This window comes from Rhinatrema bivittatum, chromosome 10 (genome assembly GCF_901001135.1).
Source record: "Rhinatrema bivittatum chromosome 10, aRhiBiv1.1, whole genome shotgun sequence".
NCBI lineage: Eukaryota > Metazoa > Chordata > Amphibia > Gymnophiona > Rhinatrematidae > Rhinatrema > Rhinatrema bivittatum.
The window spans coordinates 110193835-110214460 of NC_042624.1; the positions used below are offsets into that span (position 1 = coordinate 110193835).

At 43.9% G+C, this 20626-nt stretch overlaps 1 protein-coding gene across 3 annotated transcripts in view; it reads right to left on the bottom strand.

Moving 5' to 3' along the window:
• The window catches only part of SHISAL2A (shisa like 2A), a 59722-nt gene that overhangs the window by 27498 nt on the left and 11598 nt on the right, over window positions 1-20626 (bottom strand). For 2 of the 3 annotated variants that reach the window (XR_003859021.1, XM_029618687.1), the window contains exon 2: window positions 4677-4816. Coding sequence is in view for 1 of the 3 variants with exons in the window: in XM_029618687.1 (XP_029474547.1) it covers window positions 4677-4816 (140 nt within the window). In the remaining 2 variants the exon portion in view is untranslated. Of the gene's footprint in view, window positions 1-2388; window positions 2566-4676; window positions 4817-20626 lie in introns of all 3 variants that reach the window. The other variant, XR_003859020.1, reaches the window with a different exon arrangement.

The following is a 20626-nucleotide window of genomic DNA, read 5'->3' on the forward strand; positions in this document are numbered from 1 at the left end:
GATAATTTTGTTTGCAAGCATATGCTAAAATTGTTTTTGCAAGAATTTTATTGTATAAGCTACAATGTGTCATGCTACAGCCTTGTACACTCTATGTTGGACCACTAAATGACTCCTGTATGCAACCTGGAAGTTTGAGAAGCAAAGAACTACATAAATAGTGTAGGATGACCTACCCAGAAGCAGTGGGTTTAGCTGACTGAAGAAAAACTAAACAGGCAGAGATTGGCATAAGCAGAATATGGAAGAAACCTAATCAATTATCAAGAGAAGATAAGAACATAATATTTGCCATAGTGGGTCAGACCAAAGATCCATTATGACCAATATTCTGTTTCCAATAATAGCCAATTTAATTCACAAGTACTTGGCAGGATCCCAGAAGGTTGATAGATTCCATGCTGCTTATTCCAGGATCTCCCCAGTTCACCTTAATAATGGATTATAGACTTTTCTTCCAGGAACTTGTCCAATCCTTTTTTAAACCAAGCTACACTAACAGCTTTTATCACACCTCCAGCAACGAATTCCAGAGTAATTATATGTTGAGTAAAAAAATTATTTTTCTCCTATTTGTCTCACATGTATGACCTAGTAACTTAATTGTATTTCCCATAGTCATTGTACTTTTTGAGAGAGTAAACAACTGATTTGTGTTTACCCGTCCCACTTCACTCATTATTTTATAGACTTACTTCCACAGCCCTTAAAAAAAGAAACTTCCTTTCTAAAATTCAGGAAGTCGATAAAGGGCTTTTTGTTCCAGCAGGCATTTAATTGAAATTAAGTTTAGGAATAAAACAAATTATAAATCATGTCAGCTGTCATGTAATTTTAGAGCAGCATTGGTTTTACAGGCATCAGGTTGTGTTTTACTGTGTTTACTTTATTGTATTTTATTTGTTTATGTTTTATGTTCCTTTTATTTCATGCATGTTTTCATTGTTTATTTGTCATAAAACATTGTTTTGGTATTGAATTTATAGGCAGATGACAATTATTGAGGCTTGCACAGAGGTTTTTCATGGCAGTGTAGTGTAACACTTCTTTTTATTGGAACTGACAATCTATTTTAATTTATGTTTTCATGTGTTAATTATGTTGTGACTGATTTTATGAATGTATTGCTATAAACCACTAAGATATTCTGATTGGCGGTATATAAATATTGAAATAAATAAGACTTTTATCATATCTCCCCTCAACTGTTTCTTCTTCAAGCTCAAGAGTCCTAACCTCTTTAGTCTTTCCTCATAGTGAATCATTCCATCCTCTTTATCATTTTGGTTGCCTTTTCTGTACCTTTTCTAATTCTACTATATCTTTTTGGAACTGCAGTGGCCAGAACTGCACACAATATTCAAGATGCAATTGCACAATGGAGCAATACAGAGGTATTATGATTTTCTCTGTTTTATTCTTCACTCCTTTCCTAATAATTCCTAACATTCTATTGCTTTCTTGGCTGCTGCTGCACACTGAGCAGAGAATTTCAATGTATTTTCTACGATGACATCTAGATCCTTTTCCTGGGTGGTGTCTCCCAATATAGAAACTTGCATTGTGTAGCTATAATTTGGGTTGCTGTTCCCTATGTGCATCACTTTGGACATGGCCACATTAAATATCATCTGCCACTTTTATGCCCATTCTTCCCAGTCTCATAAGGTCCTCCTACAATTTCTCACAATCCTCTTGTGATTTAGCAAATTTGAACCCCTCACTGATTGTTACCATCTCTAGGTCATTTATAAACATGTTAAAAAGCAGTGAGCCCCAGTACAGATCCCTGGGACACTCTACTATTCATCTTTCACCACTGAGAAAGTTAGGCATTTAGAGCTACTCACTGTTTTCTATCTTTTAACCAGTTTTCAATCCACAATAGAACATTGCCTCCTATCCCATGACTTTTTAATTCCTCATGCTTATTTTGTCAAATGTTTTCTGAAAATCTAGATACACTATATCAATTAGCTAACCTTTATCCACATGCTTACTCACATCTTCAAAAAACTGTAGCAGATTGGTGAGGCAAGGCTTCCCTTGACCAAATCCATGTTAGCTTTGTCCCATTAAACTATGCCTACCTATATGTTCAATAATTTTGTTTTTTATAATAGTTTCAATCATTTTCCCAGCACTGACGTCAGGTTCTCAAGTTTGTAGTTTCCTGGATCACTCCTGGAACCCTTTTGGAAAAATTGGTGTTATGTTGGCTACCCTCCAATTTTCAGGTACTGTATCTGATTTTAATGTTAGTTTACAAATTACTAATAGAAGATCTGCAGTTTCATCCAAGTGAATTGCTACTCTTTGGTTTGTCAATTTGCCCTATTACTTTTTCCAGGTTCACTGAAATTTGTTTCAGTTCCTCTGAATCCTCACCTTTAAATATCACTTCTAACATGGGTATCTGCCTTACATCTTCCTCAGTACAGATTGAAGCAAAGAATTAATTTAATCTCTCTGATATGGCCTTGTTCTTCCTTAGTGTCCCTTTTACGCCTTGATCATCTAATGGTCCAACTGACTCCCTTGCAGGCTTTTTTGCTTCAAATGTACCTGAAAAGTTAAAAGATAAAAAGCTCCTTCATGCAAAGGCACTAGAACATCAAAACTTGTTATGCAAATATCAGTAAACATGAAATCAAACCAATAGGAAATTCAGTAACATTGTTAGAATCAAAGAGTTAGTAACAAAACTGGAATAAAGTGCTATGAAGCAGAAGGGTATTAAAAAAAAAAAGGGAAACTGAGTCAGAAGAACAGTTTGGTAGACTTCAAAGGAAGACAATTTACTAACCTGAGACATAGGATGTTAAGGGAAACAGAGAGCAACTGATTTGTTCACAGCTCAGCAGCCTCGGACAGGTATAAACCATCATAAGTTCACATTAAAAAGTCAGATATTAGAATCCTGTCTGTGTATTTCTGATAGGAATCCTGTAGGTAGTTAGGCAACAAAAGACATTTGTCCACTAGTATGGCATCTACTGCTAGGGTAAAAGCAATAGCGATTCTGTGCCAGGCCACTGACCTAGAACCTTTCTGAACTCACTTCCTTTTCCTCATTGTGAAAACATGAAAGGTGGAGGCCACCACTGACCCTGACCCAGTGCCTTTTATTTTTAGAAAATAAGTAGAGGGTAAAAGCATCCCTTGCGAGTATGATTACATAACAATCTGAACTGATATTGTTCTGCTATTATGGCCCTGCTGTGTTGAAGGAGGCTTACGTTATTTTAATTTAAAAAGTGTGGATAAATAAAAACTCAGAAACATATTATTTTTCCGTCCCCCCCCCCCCCCCCCCCCCCCCCCCAATTTTGTATTTTGCCCAGCAGCAACCAGAAGTCCTCTTGGATGCCGTCAGCTTTCACTCTCAAGCCACCTGGGATTTTCCCCTGCGCCCCCGCACCCCCTGTTTGGGGGTTGCAGTGTTGGCTCTTTACTGAAAGGAACGAACCGCTGCTCCCTCTGGAGCCCGGTACAAGTGTGCTCTGTGCCAGCCAGCAGGTGTTGCTCTAGAGCGACAGCCAGGAGCCCTCCCTGCCCAGGGACTGTGGACTCTAAACTCAACTGCATCCTCATTCCCAACTGGTACCCGGATCAGGCTTTTGGGCCCTGCAATTGGACCCCGGATTCCCTGTATGGCAACACAAAGAGCCGCAGCCATGCCACTGTCGGGAGTACCCCATTAACATCGTGAGAGCTCCTTGCAACGGTTGCAAAAAACTCTGTGGCTAGGATTCTTAACTGGACTATCAAAATATGATCATATCAAACCCATTTCATTCAGAATGCATTGGGCACCCTACAATTTAGAATTCGGCATAAAGTTTTAATGTTAATCCGAAAAAATCATTCATAATACTGAAATTGTACAGTTAGGTGCAAATTTTCTTCCTTGCACACTACAATGCTGTCTGCGATCACCAAACCGAGGCCTGTTGGCCATTCCATCAATACCTCAAGCACATTTAGGGGAGATTTTTGAGTGAGCTATATCGGTAGCTGGACCCTTATTTATGGAATACTATGCCCACACAACTGCATATACTGGTTAATGTAAAAGCTTTTTAAACAGGCCTTTGGAGGATAAGGAAGCCCCGGACAATGATACCTTTCTAGTTCACTCAAAATTAACTGGCATATGGTACGTAGTCTAAGGCTGGAAGAAAGAATGTAAATCTTGTGAACTCTTTTGTCCTGAAAATTAATGTTTTTATATATTCAATTATGTACATTTTATTGTAACTGCCGTGATCTGTGGAGTGTGCGGTTAATAAAAGAGTTCCAAATAAATAACTAATGTATTTTTCTAAACATTAAAACAAAAAGGCGTATCATTTAGTTTTCAAACTTATGGATTGCTGTGTCATCAGAATCTCTCCATGGGATTACAGCTCTATTGTTCCAGAACCGATTTGCGGTGAGACTGGCGGGGAAGGGAAAAAGTTTTTTTGGGTTTTTTTTTTTGCATAACAGCAAATCAATACAGCATCATATTATTTCTACAGGGGTTTATATCACTTTCTAATCTCCTGCATGTGGAAGGTACAAATCCCAGCATAAACCATCCTCCTTATCCAGCACTCCCTCCACCATGCATTATGCTCGTATTTCTGCTGCAAGCATCACACGGCAGTAGCACAATGAAAATCTGGTCTCACCTGCTGACTGTAAGCTTAAACCCGTATCCAGCTTGCTGTGTGGTTTGGTGCTAATAAACAAGTAGCAGAGGACGCACACCGTGATGATAAAGGCGAGCAGCACCACTGCCGCTATTGACAGTCCCACGAGCGCGCCTACGCTGAGAAGAGAAGAGAACAAAAGGATTTACATGAGGCAGAAACCCACAGAGCTCCTTTAAAAACATTTCCGCTTCCGCCGTACATTAGCCATGGTTAAGTTAATGCGATGGCAGCAAACTTCCCCCCCCCCCCCCCCCCGAACTGTTTTGAGGACGTTAATCAGAGATAAAGTGAGCTCTCCTAAACGTATGTTTGTGGCACAACACATGAGTGGTCAAGGCTTTTTTTTTTTTCAGCGCTTTTTATTTACAGTGTTTCAGATCTTCAGCATTCCTATTCTCAAGGCTGCGTCCCTTCTTTACTCACGGCTCTGTGGGAAGGAGCTGGCCTTCCCCTGTAGCTCCCGGGGCTACCTGCTCTGGGAGCCACCCGGTACCCATAAGGCATACTGGATGAATGCAGCCATTCGCATTCACACTCCCCAACGAAATTTACGGTCAGCTGGTAAAGGCCTTTTGGTAGTCCCTTCGCTCTCCACGGCCAGACTTACATCCGTCAGAGAAAGAGCTGTGTCATTGGCAGGACCAGGTCTCTGGAATTCACTTCCCATTGAACTAAGGTTACAAAGTAATTTGAAAGAGTTCAAGAAATCGCTAAAAACCTGGTTATATATACAAGCTTCCCAAGTGGGATCAAGTTAGAATTATTTTTACTTTATTTATTTGTTTTTATATTCTTCGGTTTTATAGGTAAGCATTTTATGTTGTATTTTTATATTTGGATTAATTTTTTAATGATTGATTTGTTGTTTTATGAAGTGTATTGTATTTTATCTTCTTTTTATGCTATTTTATGTTATTATTAATTTATGAAATTTTGTTAACCGGTGTGAAGGTATGTCCCAACACCGGTATAGAAAAAACTAATAAATAAATAAATAAATGAAAGGCTTTGTCCTAAGATGGGCCGGGACTGGAGACGGCCGGGGCCGGACCTTTACCCTGTTCTGGGGAGTCCCCCTCAGGCATGCTCCCTCACAGTGTTATTATATGGAATCTCTTGCTAAAAAGCAGACGATACCCACAACCAGCCAAGTGATGGAGTCGCTGCGTGGTTTCCCCAGGGCTGTCAGAGCTCAGGACAGTGAGGTCTTAGGGTCAGAGAAAATCCAGGTAGGTGTCAGGTCGCCTGAAATTCAGTGCCTAGAGCCTGCTGCCAAAGCAGATGGCCTGCGGCTGGGAAGTTGGGCCAGAAAACAGGAAGGGCAGCCGGCCAGGACTGGGAAGAGGAGCGGAGGCGGTCAGGATGGGAGAAGTAGCTGCTGGGGCTGGATCCAGCAGAGGGAGGCTGAGAGGAGCAGCAGCTGCCCCAGGAGCCAGGAGCAGTAGGGCCAATGGGGCCTGAAAGAGGGGCCAGGGCTGGGAGCAGCCATCAAGCTTCAGAAGAAAGGAGGAAATAGGAAGGAAAAACTTGAGAGGGGAAGGTGATACACACACACACACATCTCTTTCTCTATATATATATATTTTTTATTTTTTTTTTGTTAATTTGTGAAACAAAAATGAAATAATCCAACCATATATTTAAGACAAAAAAAACCCTTTTTTGAAAAGTACTGCAAAGATTTATTACAAATTAATCACATATAAAAACGATATCTGTTACAAAGGATACCACCCACAAAATTGCTTATCAAACATTCTACCATATTGCTTACAAAACCATACTCAGCCGAATCAAAGCATGCATGCAGACTCTTCATGCATCCCTTCTATAGCACAAATCTAAAAACCACAATGTTTCACTCACTCAGTAATAGTAATGAGCAAATGAATGTCCACATCTAGGACATAAACCTTAAACTCTGCTACACATTGCTACATATAAACTATTAAACTTTACTGTCACTTTATTGAATATAGATGTCACAAATATCGGGGAACTGCAACAGAGAGGAGTGGGATACCATTGCCCTACCGGGAGAGACTCTCGTTGACACCGTTACCCTTGGAACAGCTGCAGGTCTCGGCGGCTGCCCCGACCCGGAAGGAGGTCCCTCGGTCACGTGAGCAGTTCGTGCCTGCTGCTATAAAATCAAGCGGCAGACACTGGAAGTTGGGAACTGCAACAGAGAGGAGTGGGATACCATTGCCCTACCGGGAGAGACTCTCGTTTGACACCGTTAGGTCTCGGCGGCTGCTCCGACCCGGAAGGAGGTCCCTCGGTCACGTGAGCAGTTCGTGCCTGCTGCTATAAAATCAAGCGGCAGACACTGGAAGTTGGGAACTGCAACAGAGAGGAGTGGGATACCATTGCCCTACCGGGAGAGACTCTCGTTTGACACCGTTACCCTTGGAACAGCTGCAGGTCTCGGCGGCTGCTCCGACCCGGAAGGAGGTCCCTCGGTCACGTGAGCAGTTCGTGTCTGCTGCTATAAAATCAAGCAGCAGACGGCGCACCGCCGCCGTCGGCGCACGCTGCCTAAGCCGCGCGCTCCGTAAGGGGCGCGCGGCTTGGTCCGGCTTAGGCCGGCGAAGGCGAAGAAGGCGCCAAGAACGTTGCACCAGTGCAGTGGTTACCAGTCCTTACATCTGATTCCGATACTTGAGGATTAACAGAACTGTGAGTAGATCCCTAGCTCATTGAAAACCTTACTTGAATACGATGCCTCATACGAAACGTAAGGGGAAGGTCAGGCAGGAGTCCTCAGTACCTGCCAGACCGAACCCCATACAAGCAATGATTACAGGGTTCTACTCACCGTCGGGAGTTATAACCCCGGAGAGGCCTATTATGGAGGTAGAAAAAGAGCTAATTTCTCCTTCATCGGGCGAAGTGACTCTTAGTCCCGGGGCACCAACAGTACCGATTCCCCCTCGGTCTACTGGCTATGCCACTGAACCAGACTTTTCAGTCATACGGAAGTCGATGTTACTGGAAAGTCCTATTGAGGAGGCACAGGGTATAAAGCCAGTATGTGCGAGTGTGCTCGAAGGAGCAGCGGGTCCATCATCAGAGGGAGAATATATTGTCGGGGGAAATAAGAAACCCGACGGGAGAACAAAAATTGCTGGAGAACTTATTTCCTCTCCCGATAATGGGAACTTTGACAGACAAGGAACTATTGTTCAAAATGTTATTTCCTCAACCCCTACTTATGTTGTGTCTCCTCCCAAACAGGTTTCCCTAGAAATGCTATGGCAAGCAATAACGGCTTTACAGTCTAATATTACAAATTTAAATGTAAATATTAAGGAGATGCAAAATGTGATATTAAATATAAACCCACTGGTTACTAGTAACAGCTCAACATTAATAAGAGTAGAAGAAGAATTAAATTCGGTAAAAAATGTGCAGGCCAGTATTATCAAAGGCGAAAACATCATAGCTAAAAAAGTGGAGTCTTTGGAAAACCAAATTCGATATTTAAATCTTAGGATAATTAATTTCCCTAAGTGTAAATTAATTTCAGCAAGAGAACAACTAAAAAATTATTTTGTGAATATCCTCTCATTTTCATCTGAAGACTTACCTTCTATAGCTAAGGCTTATTTTATTACACAGAATAGCCAAAATGCAAATATAAATCAGGACCAACAGGAGTTAACTTTAAATGTCACAGAATTAATTGAGACATCTCTTAGTGCCCAAGTGGAGAATAGAGGTACCCTCGTGGTAAAATTTTCTCGGTCCGAGGACAGAGATAAAATTCTTAAGGTTTATATGTCTAATAGGACCTCGCTCTACTTGGGCCAGAGAATCTGGATCTATCCAGACATAGCAAGGGACACCCAAGTCAGGCGGAAAAAATTCATTACCTTAGCAAATATAGCTAAAACTTATGGGATACGAACTGTAATAAGATTTCCCTGTAAATGTCTGATGTGGGTGAGGGGGAAAAAATATATATACTATGAACCTTCTGATTTGGAAAAATTTTTAGAAGGCCAAAGGGCCCGAGGTGATGAGGAAAGTAATGTTAGCCAGCAATAACTGTTTGGTTTAGTAAATTGGCCTGACCAGTTTCTGTTACTATATGCTTGTAATTATATCTTCTTTTTCTTTTAGAATTATGCTCATTAGCAATTCCCCTATATTGTTTGGTAAATGGGAAGGGGAGATTTGTTTTATGTAATGCTAATTTGAACTGTTGGGAAGTAATCAGAAATATGTTAATCCCCTTTCCTTGAAAATAATTTCATTGTATGAAATTATAATAGATGTTTTGATTTTTTGTTTTGTGAATTGAAATCAGAAATAAAGAATTTAAAAAAAAAAATAAAAAAAAAAAAAAAAAAAAGATGTCACAAATATCTAAATCAATTAATACCCACGTATGAACCTGAAAATTCACTTCACAAGACTTTTTCTCATGGTTCAGTTATAAGGCTCAGTCCATTTATAAAGCTTTACGTAAAGGTTCCTGGAGGTAAAGTCCATGAACCATTGTTAAGGCAGATTTGCGGAAATTCACTGCTTATTCCTGGGATAAGCAGCTTGGAATCTATCTATCCCTTGGGATCCTGCCAGGTACTTATGAACTGACTTGGTCACTGCTGGATACAGGAAACTGGGCTTTATGGACCTTTGGTCTGACCCAGTATGGCGAGTCTTATGTTCTTATATTCTTATGACTGAGCCTCATAACTGGACTAATGCATCAGCAGCAGAAACAGACCTACATGAAATAAATTTGCATGGTTATTATACCCCGACCCCAAAGACCTTATACCCAAAATGTGAGCACAATGAGATTAAGTGACTTGCTCCAGGTCATACAGTGAGTGACGGAGTCTGCAAAGTCCTAGCTGTTGTGCGACTCTGCCACGCAAGTCTGCGTATTCCAGATACAGAAGGGCCAATGATGGCTCCTGTACCTTAGAATTTTCTTTTTAAACGCTTAACGACACAAGAGAAAATTCAACTAGAAAGAAATGTGAAGTTAACTGAAATGTTACAGTAAATCAGCAGCTCCAAGGCTGAGGATTGACGGACTAGGTCAGGGATGGCGAACTCCAGTCCTCGAGGGCCGCAAACAGGCCAGGTTTTCAGGAAATACGCAATGATTATGCATGTGGGAAAGATCTGCATGCACTGCCTCCGTTGTATGCAAACCTCTCTCATGCATATTCATTGTGGATATCCTGAAAACCTGACAGGCTGGAGGGTCCCCGGGACGGGGTTGGGAACCCCTGATCTAATACATTCATGATATCGTTCTGGACAGTGATCCAAAGGCTAGGCTGATGAACTAGCCCGGTCTTTTCAGTCGTGGATTTGTCCTACCCTCTCTGCTCATGTAATTTACTTCTGATCTCTAACAGGGAAGCACTCACCCATAGTCACTGATCAAAGAAATATACTATGGCAGAATAGTTGTCCAAGGTTATCATACCATTAAGCAATTTATTTTCAGCTCTACCATCTCCATGTGCTGTAATTTCATAGATGAAAGATTCAGGATCACAGTCCTTTTCTCCAAGAGGCAGAAAATAAATAGAGAATATTTTAACTCCACGTACGAAAATGATTTCTGCCACTCCATTGCCATCCGCCTGAAACGGCAAGTGGGATTCAGTTTGTCTTGTGTCTTAACACACAGAACTATAGCAAATAGGGCTGAAAAGGAACTCAAGAAGCCATCTAACCCCTGCTTCAAGGAAAAGCAAATGCACCAGCTACTCTTGGCAGAATTCTGTCTAAAAAATAAACATTCTGCACAGCTGGAGGGCACTGTATCGAGCAACAAAGTCCTTTGTCAAAATGAGCAAGCACCACCGAAGTTTCTCGCGATGCCAGCTCATTTAATTAAAATGTAAATGTAACTCGCAGCATATTTTTTTGTGAAATGGTCCATGCAAAACTGTGAAATTTTCCCCCCAAAAATCTTAACTACACCTCACACAAAATGCCCAATTTGCAAAGCTTTTCATGCATCTTATACGTCTGTCTTTGAAGGACTCCCTCAGATTTGGAATGTGTTCTAAGTTCTGTGAACTTAGAAAATCCGCTGGTTAACAGGGGGCGGACCTGCGCTAGCCGGCAGCGATCGCACAGCCGCAGTGCGATCGCTGCCGGCGACGCGCCGAATAACTACACCATAAAAGGTGTAGTTAGTCGGCGCGAAATAGGCAGCGAAAAGGCTCCTTGCCTTTTCGCTGTCTGCGCCGTCTTCGCGGAGTCGGCCCCGGTGACGCCCCGACTCCTCCTCTTCCGGGGCCGACTCCGCCCCGATGTCCCCTTCGCAGGCGTGCGCTACGATTTCTAGCTATCGCACGCCTGTGCTGGTAGCGCAAGCGTGCGATAGCCTTAGAAAATAAGGCCCTTGGTGATCTGCAAACAGCATCGCAAACGAAAAATGTTGTATCTTAAAGTGGCAGATAGCACGGACAAAAATTTCCAAATGCAATTGCACGTGCCGTTTCACATTTTAACACACTAAATCACATTTACTAAGCATAAATTCTGCAAAATCCTGCATACTTTATTTATCCTGGAAAGGAAATTTTATATTGTATCATTCTTGGAGCATTAGGTTTTTTTTGTGTGCAGAATTCCTACATCATAAGACTTGACCCCTCTTCCCCAGCTCTCTCTCTCTCTTCTTCCGTGGCGCAATCTCCCCCTTCCCCACCCCCACTCCCAAGACTTAACCTCCCCCATCTCTTCCCACCAGATCTCTTTTTCTCCCCTCTGGCTCTGCCTCAACTCTCTCTCCCTCCCCCCAGCTCACAGCTCTCCCTCTCCCACCCTCCACCTATGTAGTTGAATTCCCAGCTTTCTTTCTCTTCCCCCTCTCAAGATTGCTCACTAGCTCCTTCTGTCTCTCGTCTGGGCCTTCTCCAGGCTCCTCCATCTCGACCTGCGGGGAGCCTCCCCTGCTGTTTCCTCCTTCCAGTCCATATTGCTGCCTCCTTCCATCCTGGTACCAGCATCAAATTCTGTAGGCCATTCTAAAATTCTGCGTGAGGGAAATTCTGCACAGAATTCCTTCAGGATTAACCAGCAAGCAGTGGAAAAAGCATAGCAACACTTGCCTGATCCCTAAAATGTATCTCTTAGGGACAAAAAGTCCATCAACACTTTCTGCAAGTGATCCCCTCACAGAATTTAAGGGAATTTAAAGCTTTGGGAAAGAATATGATATTTTAAAATGGTGCAAGCAGACTGACTTGCAGATTTTTTGCATTTGCCTTGCCTTAATTTTGTTTGGATTCTTAAGTTTATCCCAGATGTACCAACTAAAACTTTTTTTTCCCACAGACATAAAATTAGTGTGTGTGTGTGGGGGGGGGGGGGTGCCAGCGATGGGTGAAACAGCTGTTAGTATACTTGGTGCTAAAGTGTGCAATGTTATCTGCTATACATTAGCTAATAAACAACATAACCTATGCTTTGTATTTTTCCACACCCAAATGTGTAAAAACTGTCTTTAGCCTGCCCCCACACCCCCCAAAAAAAGGATCAGATATGAGCTGAAAGTCTTGAAGCATGTGTATGATGATTTTTATGCCCAGAAGATAAAAATACTTTTAGGGATTTTTGCTGTCCAGACTTGCACTCGCTGCAGATAGCACTCCTGAGTAATGCTACACAATTCTAGACCAGAGTCATCAAAACCATTAGCCAGAAAGGAAAATCACAAGTATTATGGTTCCTTTTAACCTATGATGAAAGCACCAGAGGCTAGTGTGCTGCTATTCCTGGATGTCAGTACTGTATTACTGTTTACTGACATTACCTTCTGCACACTGCAGGAAATTGGTTGCAAACAGTGCATCCCAAGCAGAACCTTGGTGTCAACGGTTTGTGTTACTTAAAACGTGTATTGGCTTCCATTCCAAAGCTCAAAGCAGACTGACCCCCCCCCCCCCAAAAAAAAGCTGACCACTGCCTGCAGCTCATACAAAACTCAGGTGCCTGGACCATACTAAAAGCTAGAAAGTGTGATCTCAGCCCTACTGAAAAGAGACTCTCAACCACCAGAAAAAGAGCTTTCACAGGCTCGGTCCCCATCCTCTGGAACAGGCTTGACCCAGACATTCTCACTTCAGGAAAAGTCTGAAAACCTGGTTATTAGTAGCAGCTTATGGCTCGCAGCCGGACACCATGAACTCCGGTTGAAATCCCTGATGCTCTACCCTGGCCCACAAGAACCATATCAACTGCTCACTTGCCGGATCTAGACCCTCTCTGCTCCACCGAGCATTACGAACTCTTTAGCCCATGGATAACCATGTCTGTTATGCTTTGCCTGTGCTATTATTCCCTATTATATATAAACTAGTATTGTCTCCTAGTCCCTCTTCCGATGATAGTCCCACTAGAGTCTGCTATACCTGTCTGCTATTGAATTGCTTATTGTAACTCACTGTTGGACTGATGCCTATCTTTTGTAATCTTCTGGTAGCACTCTAAACTCTTAATTATTTCTTTATTGAATCACTCTTTGAACTCTTATGATGGAAACGAGTAATGGAAGGGCCGGGGTAGCCTATCTCGCTGGGCCCATGATAATATGGGCGCCAGCCGGGCTCCTCCGGACGGATACTCGTGGGAGGGGTGGGGGGGGAGAATCGGGAGGTGCGTCCCGGCCCACCCCCCTCCCCGGTGTTGACGCGGCCATGACGCGGCGGGGCTGACTCGGCCGACCGAGGGCTGTGGTTGGTCGGCCTCGCCGCATCATCGAAGTTCAAATGGGGTTTAAAAAGGGGCGGAGCCGTTGTGCCCGCCCCTTTTTGATGCGAGCAGCCGGCCTGATCCCCACCCTCCCTCCCCTTTTCTGTGTGTTATGGGGGCTTGTTTGTCGCAGCTTGGGGGGGTTAAGCGGAGCGACCAGAGCCAGGACTCAGTTGGGGTGGGGTTCAAAGCAAGGAACCCGCTAGGTGGTGGGCTTTCTTGTCTCTGGCTTCAACTGCGTGTGACTGGGTTCAGTCTCATGCTGGGGACCCTTTGCTGGGGGCTGTGGTGGGGGTCCCGGTTAGCGGCGGGATGCTGCTGGCTTGTGCAGGTTTGGTGGCCTGCGGAGGGGTCATTGTGCTGGGGCGTGGCAGATGATCCCGGGGTGGGAATTTAGAGTGATAAGTTGGCTCTGGTGGTTTATTGTAACAATAAAGCTGCGGCCTTGTTTGAAATCCATTTCTGTCTTTGAGTGTTATTAAATAGTAAGGTTGTAAGGAGCCGATGGGAGGGGACCATCAGTGCTGGCTGCCCATATTATGATAAATAAAACGATGAGATAATGATGATAGTCTTATTAAATAGTAAGGTTGTAAGGAGCCGATGGGAGGGGACCATCAGTGCTGGCTGCCCATATTATGATAAATAAAACGATGAGATAATGGTGATAGTCTTGGGAAATCCGTTTTAAACCCTAGAGCAGAAGAAACGCAGCTCAACACAGACCTGGAAAACCCAGTTTCCCTTAGCCACCAAAAATCAGTGCGAGTCCCCTACAGCAAGTTACTTATTAATCTCAATGCGCCCCCTACTTGGAGGCGAGTTTTAAAAACCCATCGCGCGCATCAGTCGGGGGGATGCGCGAATAAGTTGGGCTTACGCGCGCCGACCCTATTTTAAAAAGCACCCGGATACGCGCTTAAAACCCGCTTTGTGCCCATTTGAAACGTTTCCAAAAAGGGGCGGGGTGTTGGCGTGGTGTGGGCAGGGAATGGGCATTTCGGGTCCTGGCCGAGAGATGTGCGCGTACGCGCTTTACACGCCCCGGCGCGCTCGCCAAGATCCCCAAGCCGCGCGACTTTACTTCTGCTATGGAGGATAAGTAATAAAATAAAATGATCCAGCCAATTCTGAGGTGATTTAAGGGTCTGGGGTAACTGGGGGGGGGGAGGGGGAGAGTGAAGGCTATTAAACTAGGGGGAGTTTAAAGGGCCCAGCTGTTAACTGGGTGAACTGGTGGACAAGCTGGTGAAACTGGCAATGGCGTGGGCACGCGCCCCTCTTAAAATCCCCCAGCTTACATGGTAGAAGCGGGATTTACTCGTGCATGCGTGCACCCACTTAAAATTTGCCAGGCCGTTTTATACAACGCGCACATAAGTTATAAAATGCCCATGTCCCTGAGCGCGCGCGCTGACACACGTGCGCCAATGTGCGCCGGTTTTAAAGTTACCGTCCCAGATTGTAAGCTCTTTGTGGAAGACACTTTGTATCACTATCTTGTACCAGATGGTGGAATATTAATAACATAAAATGTGATGTTTTTCTTAGATTATGATGCTGTGTGCTTAGAATAAAATTTGCAAGCCAGGCATTGCACTTTTGATTTTTCTGGCCAGAGTGATCACAGTGAAATGTTAACTCCAGAAGTCTCTACTGATGGAAAACAGCCAAATCATTTTATGTTCATAGTTAGCCACTGAACTTTTGCCAAATTGGGTCTTTAGGGACTTAACTGATAAAAGTCAGGCCCACAATTTTGGATGCCTCTGAATTGATAAATGCAGAAATATTCATTAAGTACATCAACTATGTATACACACGGCTAGATTTTTAAAAGCTGGTGCGCATAAAAACAGTGAGATACGCGCATGGCCGGGCCGCGTGCTCGCTGCGGGGATTTTTAAAGGGCCCTGGCCACGCTTGATTCTCCATGCATGCATCAAAGACCGGCTCAAATCAAAAGGGGCAGGCAGGGGGCGGCCAGCCGGGACAGCGCCATTTTGCAGTCTCAGGGAAGCGCGCGCCGGCAGCCGGCTGGCACGCACTAATTACTTCTGCTCGGAGGAGCAGGTAAGTTGTGAAACAAAAAAAGGTTAGTTAAGGTGGGTTTAGGAGTCGAGCTGCAGAGGGGAAAAGGGAGGAAGGGTAGTTAGGGGATAGGCCCGATCACGCTGCCACGCGTGTTTTAAAAAATTCCCCCTCTGTGCGTGCGATTGGGCACCCGTACGCGCATGCTCGCACCGAGACAAAACCGAGCGCGCATGTGCACGTGGATATCAGATTTTATAACAAGCACACTGCGACGCGTGCATGTTATAAAAACGGCCTGTTCACGTGCGCGCCGGGAACCACGCGCACATGGACGCCTGCACGGCCCTTTAAAAATTTACCATACAATTTTTAGTGCTTTTCAACACCAAGTATAAAACGCACACAGCAGTGATTCAATCCGTCCGTCTGTCCCTCCGGCCAGAGGCAGGATAACTTCTGCTATGTTGCACGGATCAGCTTGAAACTTAAGAGGGGGAGAAAGATGTGCGAGAATGTCCATCGTGGTCCTCTAAATTAAGTTATGTTGAAGGGACTGGAATCTGATGAAGTTCAAGTCACTTTCTCTTCTTCTTGCCCATTCCTCTCCTCCTGCTCCTCTGAGCTTCCAGCTCAGATTGGAATCAGCCTGTACTGGGCTACAGTGCCTCGAGCCTTCATTCGCAACTATCCAGGCTCCTTGCCCACCCCGCTGCCTCCTATTTTATCTCCCAATTCACTGGCTGACAATCTTCAGCTGGGCGGGGAGGGTCACGTTCCAGGGCTCTTTTCAGAACCTCGCTAGCAAACTTGGGCCCTAAATCCAGCCACTAAGGTGTCGCCGTTGCGCAATGACAGGCTCCCTCCCCCCCCCCCCCCCCCCGAGGCTACAAGCGCTGCCTCTGCAGCATTCACATCCCCTTCTGCCCTCGGGAAGTGGAAGACCTCAGCTGGGCATCTTAACCTAAGTTCTTCTGCATGGCAATGTCCAGCACTGCCGCTAAGCCAAGGGGCCTGGCCGCAGGTCATTATCAGTAGGACGATGTTGAAAAGCGTTAGAAAGTCTGTGTGTAACTCCTAGCTTGGGGTCCTAGTTAGGAGTTCACGGGGCACATGTTCTGCACATGGGAAAAATAGTTCTTCACACTCAATCTACGGAGCTCTGGACCTACAGGATTCTCTGGGGGGGGGGAGGGGGAGGATAACCTCTTGGGCCCTGAGCATTAGATTTCTGTCTCTATGGTAGGTGCCAGTAATTAAGCTGGATGCCAAGGTGGTGTTCCAACACAGCTTTACCGATGAATCAAGTTAACTGGAAATATGGCGCTCTGTACAAGTCTCTTTCTGGAAATATCCAATAAACAAAGTTGATTTGGTAAATCTGTGAATCTGTAGTTTTAGTGATCCATGTCACCATGCCAGCAAGAGTTCCTTTCTGTTCTTGACTGGGGGGGGTGCTGTCTTCCCAAATTTAATACCCCAATCTGAAATACCTTGGATCTGATGCTTGATAATGTAAGCCAGAAGCTTAAGATATTATTCTTGCTATGACTAGCAAAGGTGAATTAAATTGTTCATTCTTTGTTTGAAGTATACAATGCCAGGGAAGAACAGTAAAGGCAAATGGTGACCTGTGAATTACTTGGCAGTACCTTTTTTAGTGGCGACAGAGAGGGGCCAATGCAAATTATTTCCTTTGAAGCCTACAGAAGTCCTTCTCACCTATGCAAATGTTAAATTACCCTCTGGTTCCACTACAAGGGGAGGGGGGGGGGGGGGGGTACCATAGCTGGAAGACAGTGATATTATCCCCTGAACTGCAGTGACACCAAGTGGACCTGGCTGCAATTGCCAGGATTAAATGGATATTTATGCAGAAGGAAATTTTTGAGTTGAATGAACCTATGGCAGTTCTTGGAATCAAAACTTGGGGTCTAATCCTGTACCAGAGCAAATGAGGAGCAGGGGATCGATTGCTAATGAACTTTTTAAAATTAGGTATAAAAGAATGGTTGTCTTTTGTGTACAGTCCGAGTGATGAAAAGATAGAAGGACATAGCAATGAGATAAGGTTCCTACCCCAGCCACATAACTGCAACCACAAAGGAAAGAGCAGTTGCAGATAGATGGGAGCGTTCCTCATAACCAAGGTCTGTAGAATAGTAATTATATTGCAGTGCCGAGAAAGCAGTGGTTTGTTATTTTGTAGTGAGGGAAAAGCGTGTGAGTTTCAAGAATTTTCTGACCTTTTGTTTCATGTATAGCTAGAAGGACAGTATTTAGAATAGTATCTGCATACATTCATTATCAAGCTGTCTTAGTTGCAGGGAAATTCAGAAGATCTGTCACACTTTTATATAGAGTAGTGAGGAAACTGATTTTATTTTTTTTTGTGAGAATCGTGACTTCCAATCTTCTGAAGCAATTGGACACTGCAGCTGAACTGAGCACAGGATCTCAGGCATCTTCATCGGCTTCATAAAGCAGCTTGTCTAAAGAAAAGGAAATCAGAACTCAGGTGAGACTTAACTGAGAACTTATGTTATTATTCTGGCCAGAATTTAGGTGGGAGTTTGAAGTATTTTGCAAGTAAACTGAACTGAGATACAGAGTAGGGCTAGTGATTTTCATTTTATATCTTGCAACCTGATTTTCCTCACTTTTCCATGTTAATAAAATCTTCTTTCTTTTTTTACTATAATGCCATTTGTCTGTGTTTGCTATGGGAGATAAGAATCCTAATGTGCTATGTAACTGTGCATGCACTGATTTTATATGCAATAGTTGCTGAAGCTACATAAGGTGGGTTTTATGTTATCATTATTGTTCTATTCTATCAGATTCTACTGTCTCCTCTCCTCTTTCATTGTGCCATTCTTCTCTGAATAGTTGGTTGGTATCTGTAGTGGCAACCACAGATGGGTGCCACTGCTCCGCCCTTGGATGCTGGATGAGTATCCTCGCCTCCTTCCAGGTGTGGCTTTGAATCTCTCGGACCGAAAGAACCAGCTGAGTGAGCTCCAAAAACTCCCATTAACCAATAGGAAAGGAAGTGCTAAAGAAAAAAAAATAAAAACTTCCTTTCTAAAGCAAAATCCAGAACAGGGAAAACAAACCGTCTTGTCTTCACCTGGAAAAAAAAACCCAACCCCGAAACAACAGCAATAAAACAGATCTGGAAGTATCTCACAGCTTCCACCGACCTTGTCCCCAAAACAGGAGTTAACAAAAAACACTCCCCTCCCTTCAGTTTCCAGTGCAAAAAAAATCCACTACATAAGCCGCAGGAACCAACCCTCGCAGCAGCCTCACATCGGGGCGCTGTGGCGTCATTAAACTCAGCGCTAAGTGCTTTTTTTTTTGCTTTGTATTGTTATTTTCCTTATTTCAATAACCATAAACTTGCATAGGAAATCGCTGCGGCTGTTTAAGCTGAACATCCCTGTTCTAAAGTCGTAGCCTTTCTGCAGGCCACGCCGCAGTAAAGGGGCTCGGAGGGGCTCTGCACTCGCCCGCCCTGCCTTGCTTATACCGCTCTGCACCACACACACAAGCAGCATCCGAACGCATCCTGTCCCAGTTTCACCGCAGAAACTCCAGTGAGTGAAAAAGTACCAGGTCTCACAGCAGAAGCTTTCCACAGATTTCAAATCATTAACTCGCCATTACTGTAACTTTAACACCGCTCCAGAACATAATATAGTGCTCACTAAAATCTGAAACCTCTTTTCCTGCAATGATTATTTTGTGTTTAGCTAAAATCGCAATGCTGACAGACATTACTCTAAGTCTAAAGAAAATAATACAAGGAAAGCAGTTGGGCAAGAGAAGAGAAAAGGCTAATTAATGACTCATCCTGTGAATTCAGCTCCCACTGCTGGTTAATCCGTGCATCAAAAGCGATGCTGAAGCCCATGCAGTGATGGCCCTGTGATCTATAACAAATGGGGCTGGAAGCAGGCGAATTTGTTTGATGGAAGTATCAAAAACACTGCCCAGGATTTACTTCAAGCTACATGGACTTCAGTCTGAGCGGCAAGACTTTTATACGAAGAAGTGAGCGGAAACGGATGAGCGGACGAGTAGACTTCTCAACCATGGTCAAGAGAGCAGAGAGAGGCCGTGACCCCCGGTTCTCAGAACAAAACGTGCAACTCGAATTCCTGCACATTAAAATTACCGATCGCGGGGCCCAGCACAAAGTGCACTGAGCTTACCCTCCAAAACGCTGGTCCCAAGTCAAACAGGGTAACAAACCACTTGTGATGGAACGTCCTTCGGAATCTATTGGGTACTTCTGGAGCAAAAGAAAGAGCAAAATAAGGACAGTCCGGGGTGATGACGTAAAAATATGGTTAAGACCTGGAAACCAGGGAGAAGTTTGCAAGCAGGCTGAGCACAGAAAGGACTGGCACTCATTAGCTGCCAACCTTCATATCCATGATGACGCTTCACCACAACAAAACTTTATAAACAGCAGTTAGGTGCCCCCCCCCCCCAATATCATGACTGAATGGGGCCCAGGGTCCATTTCTCATAGAAACATGACGGTAGAAAAAGACAATATGGCCATTCCAATCTGTCCATCCGTCAAATTAATGTAGCATTATAATTCTCATCACTTCCTTAGAGATCCCCTGTATCTATCCCATGCTTGAATTCAGATATTGTTTTTATCCCCACCACCTCTACTGGGAGGCCGTTCCACACAACCACTACTCTCTCTGTAAAGAAACATTTCCTAAGATTACTCCTGAGTGTATCCCCTTTCACCCTCATCCCATGACCCCTTGTCGTAGATCCTCCTTTCCACTGAAAAGAGGCTCACCTCCTGTGCATGGAAACCTTTGAGATATTTGAATGCCTCTGTCATATCTCCCCTATCTTGTCTTTCGTCCAGGGTATATGTGTTTAAGTCTGTCCCCGTATGCTTTAGAACAAAGACTACTGACCATTTCAGTGACCACCCTCTGGCCCGACCCCATCCTGTTTATATCCTTTTGAAGGTGCAATCTCCAGAATTGTACCCAGTATTCCTAGTGAGGTCTCACCAGTGACTCATAACCATAATCCCATTCATCTGATATCAGTCACAATTTGGGTTTATTTTCCTGTCCCCCTTTTCTCTCTTACTGGTTTAGCAGTGGGGGGGGGGGGAA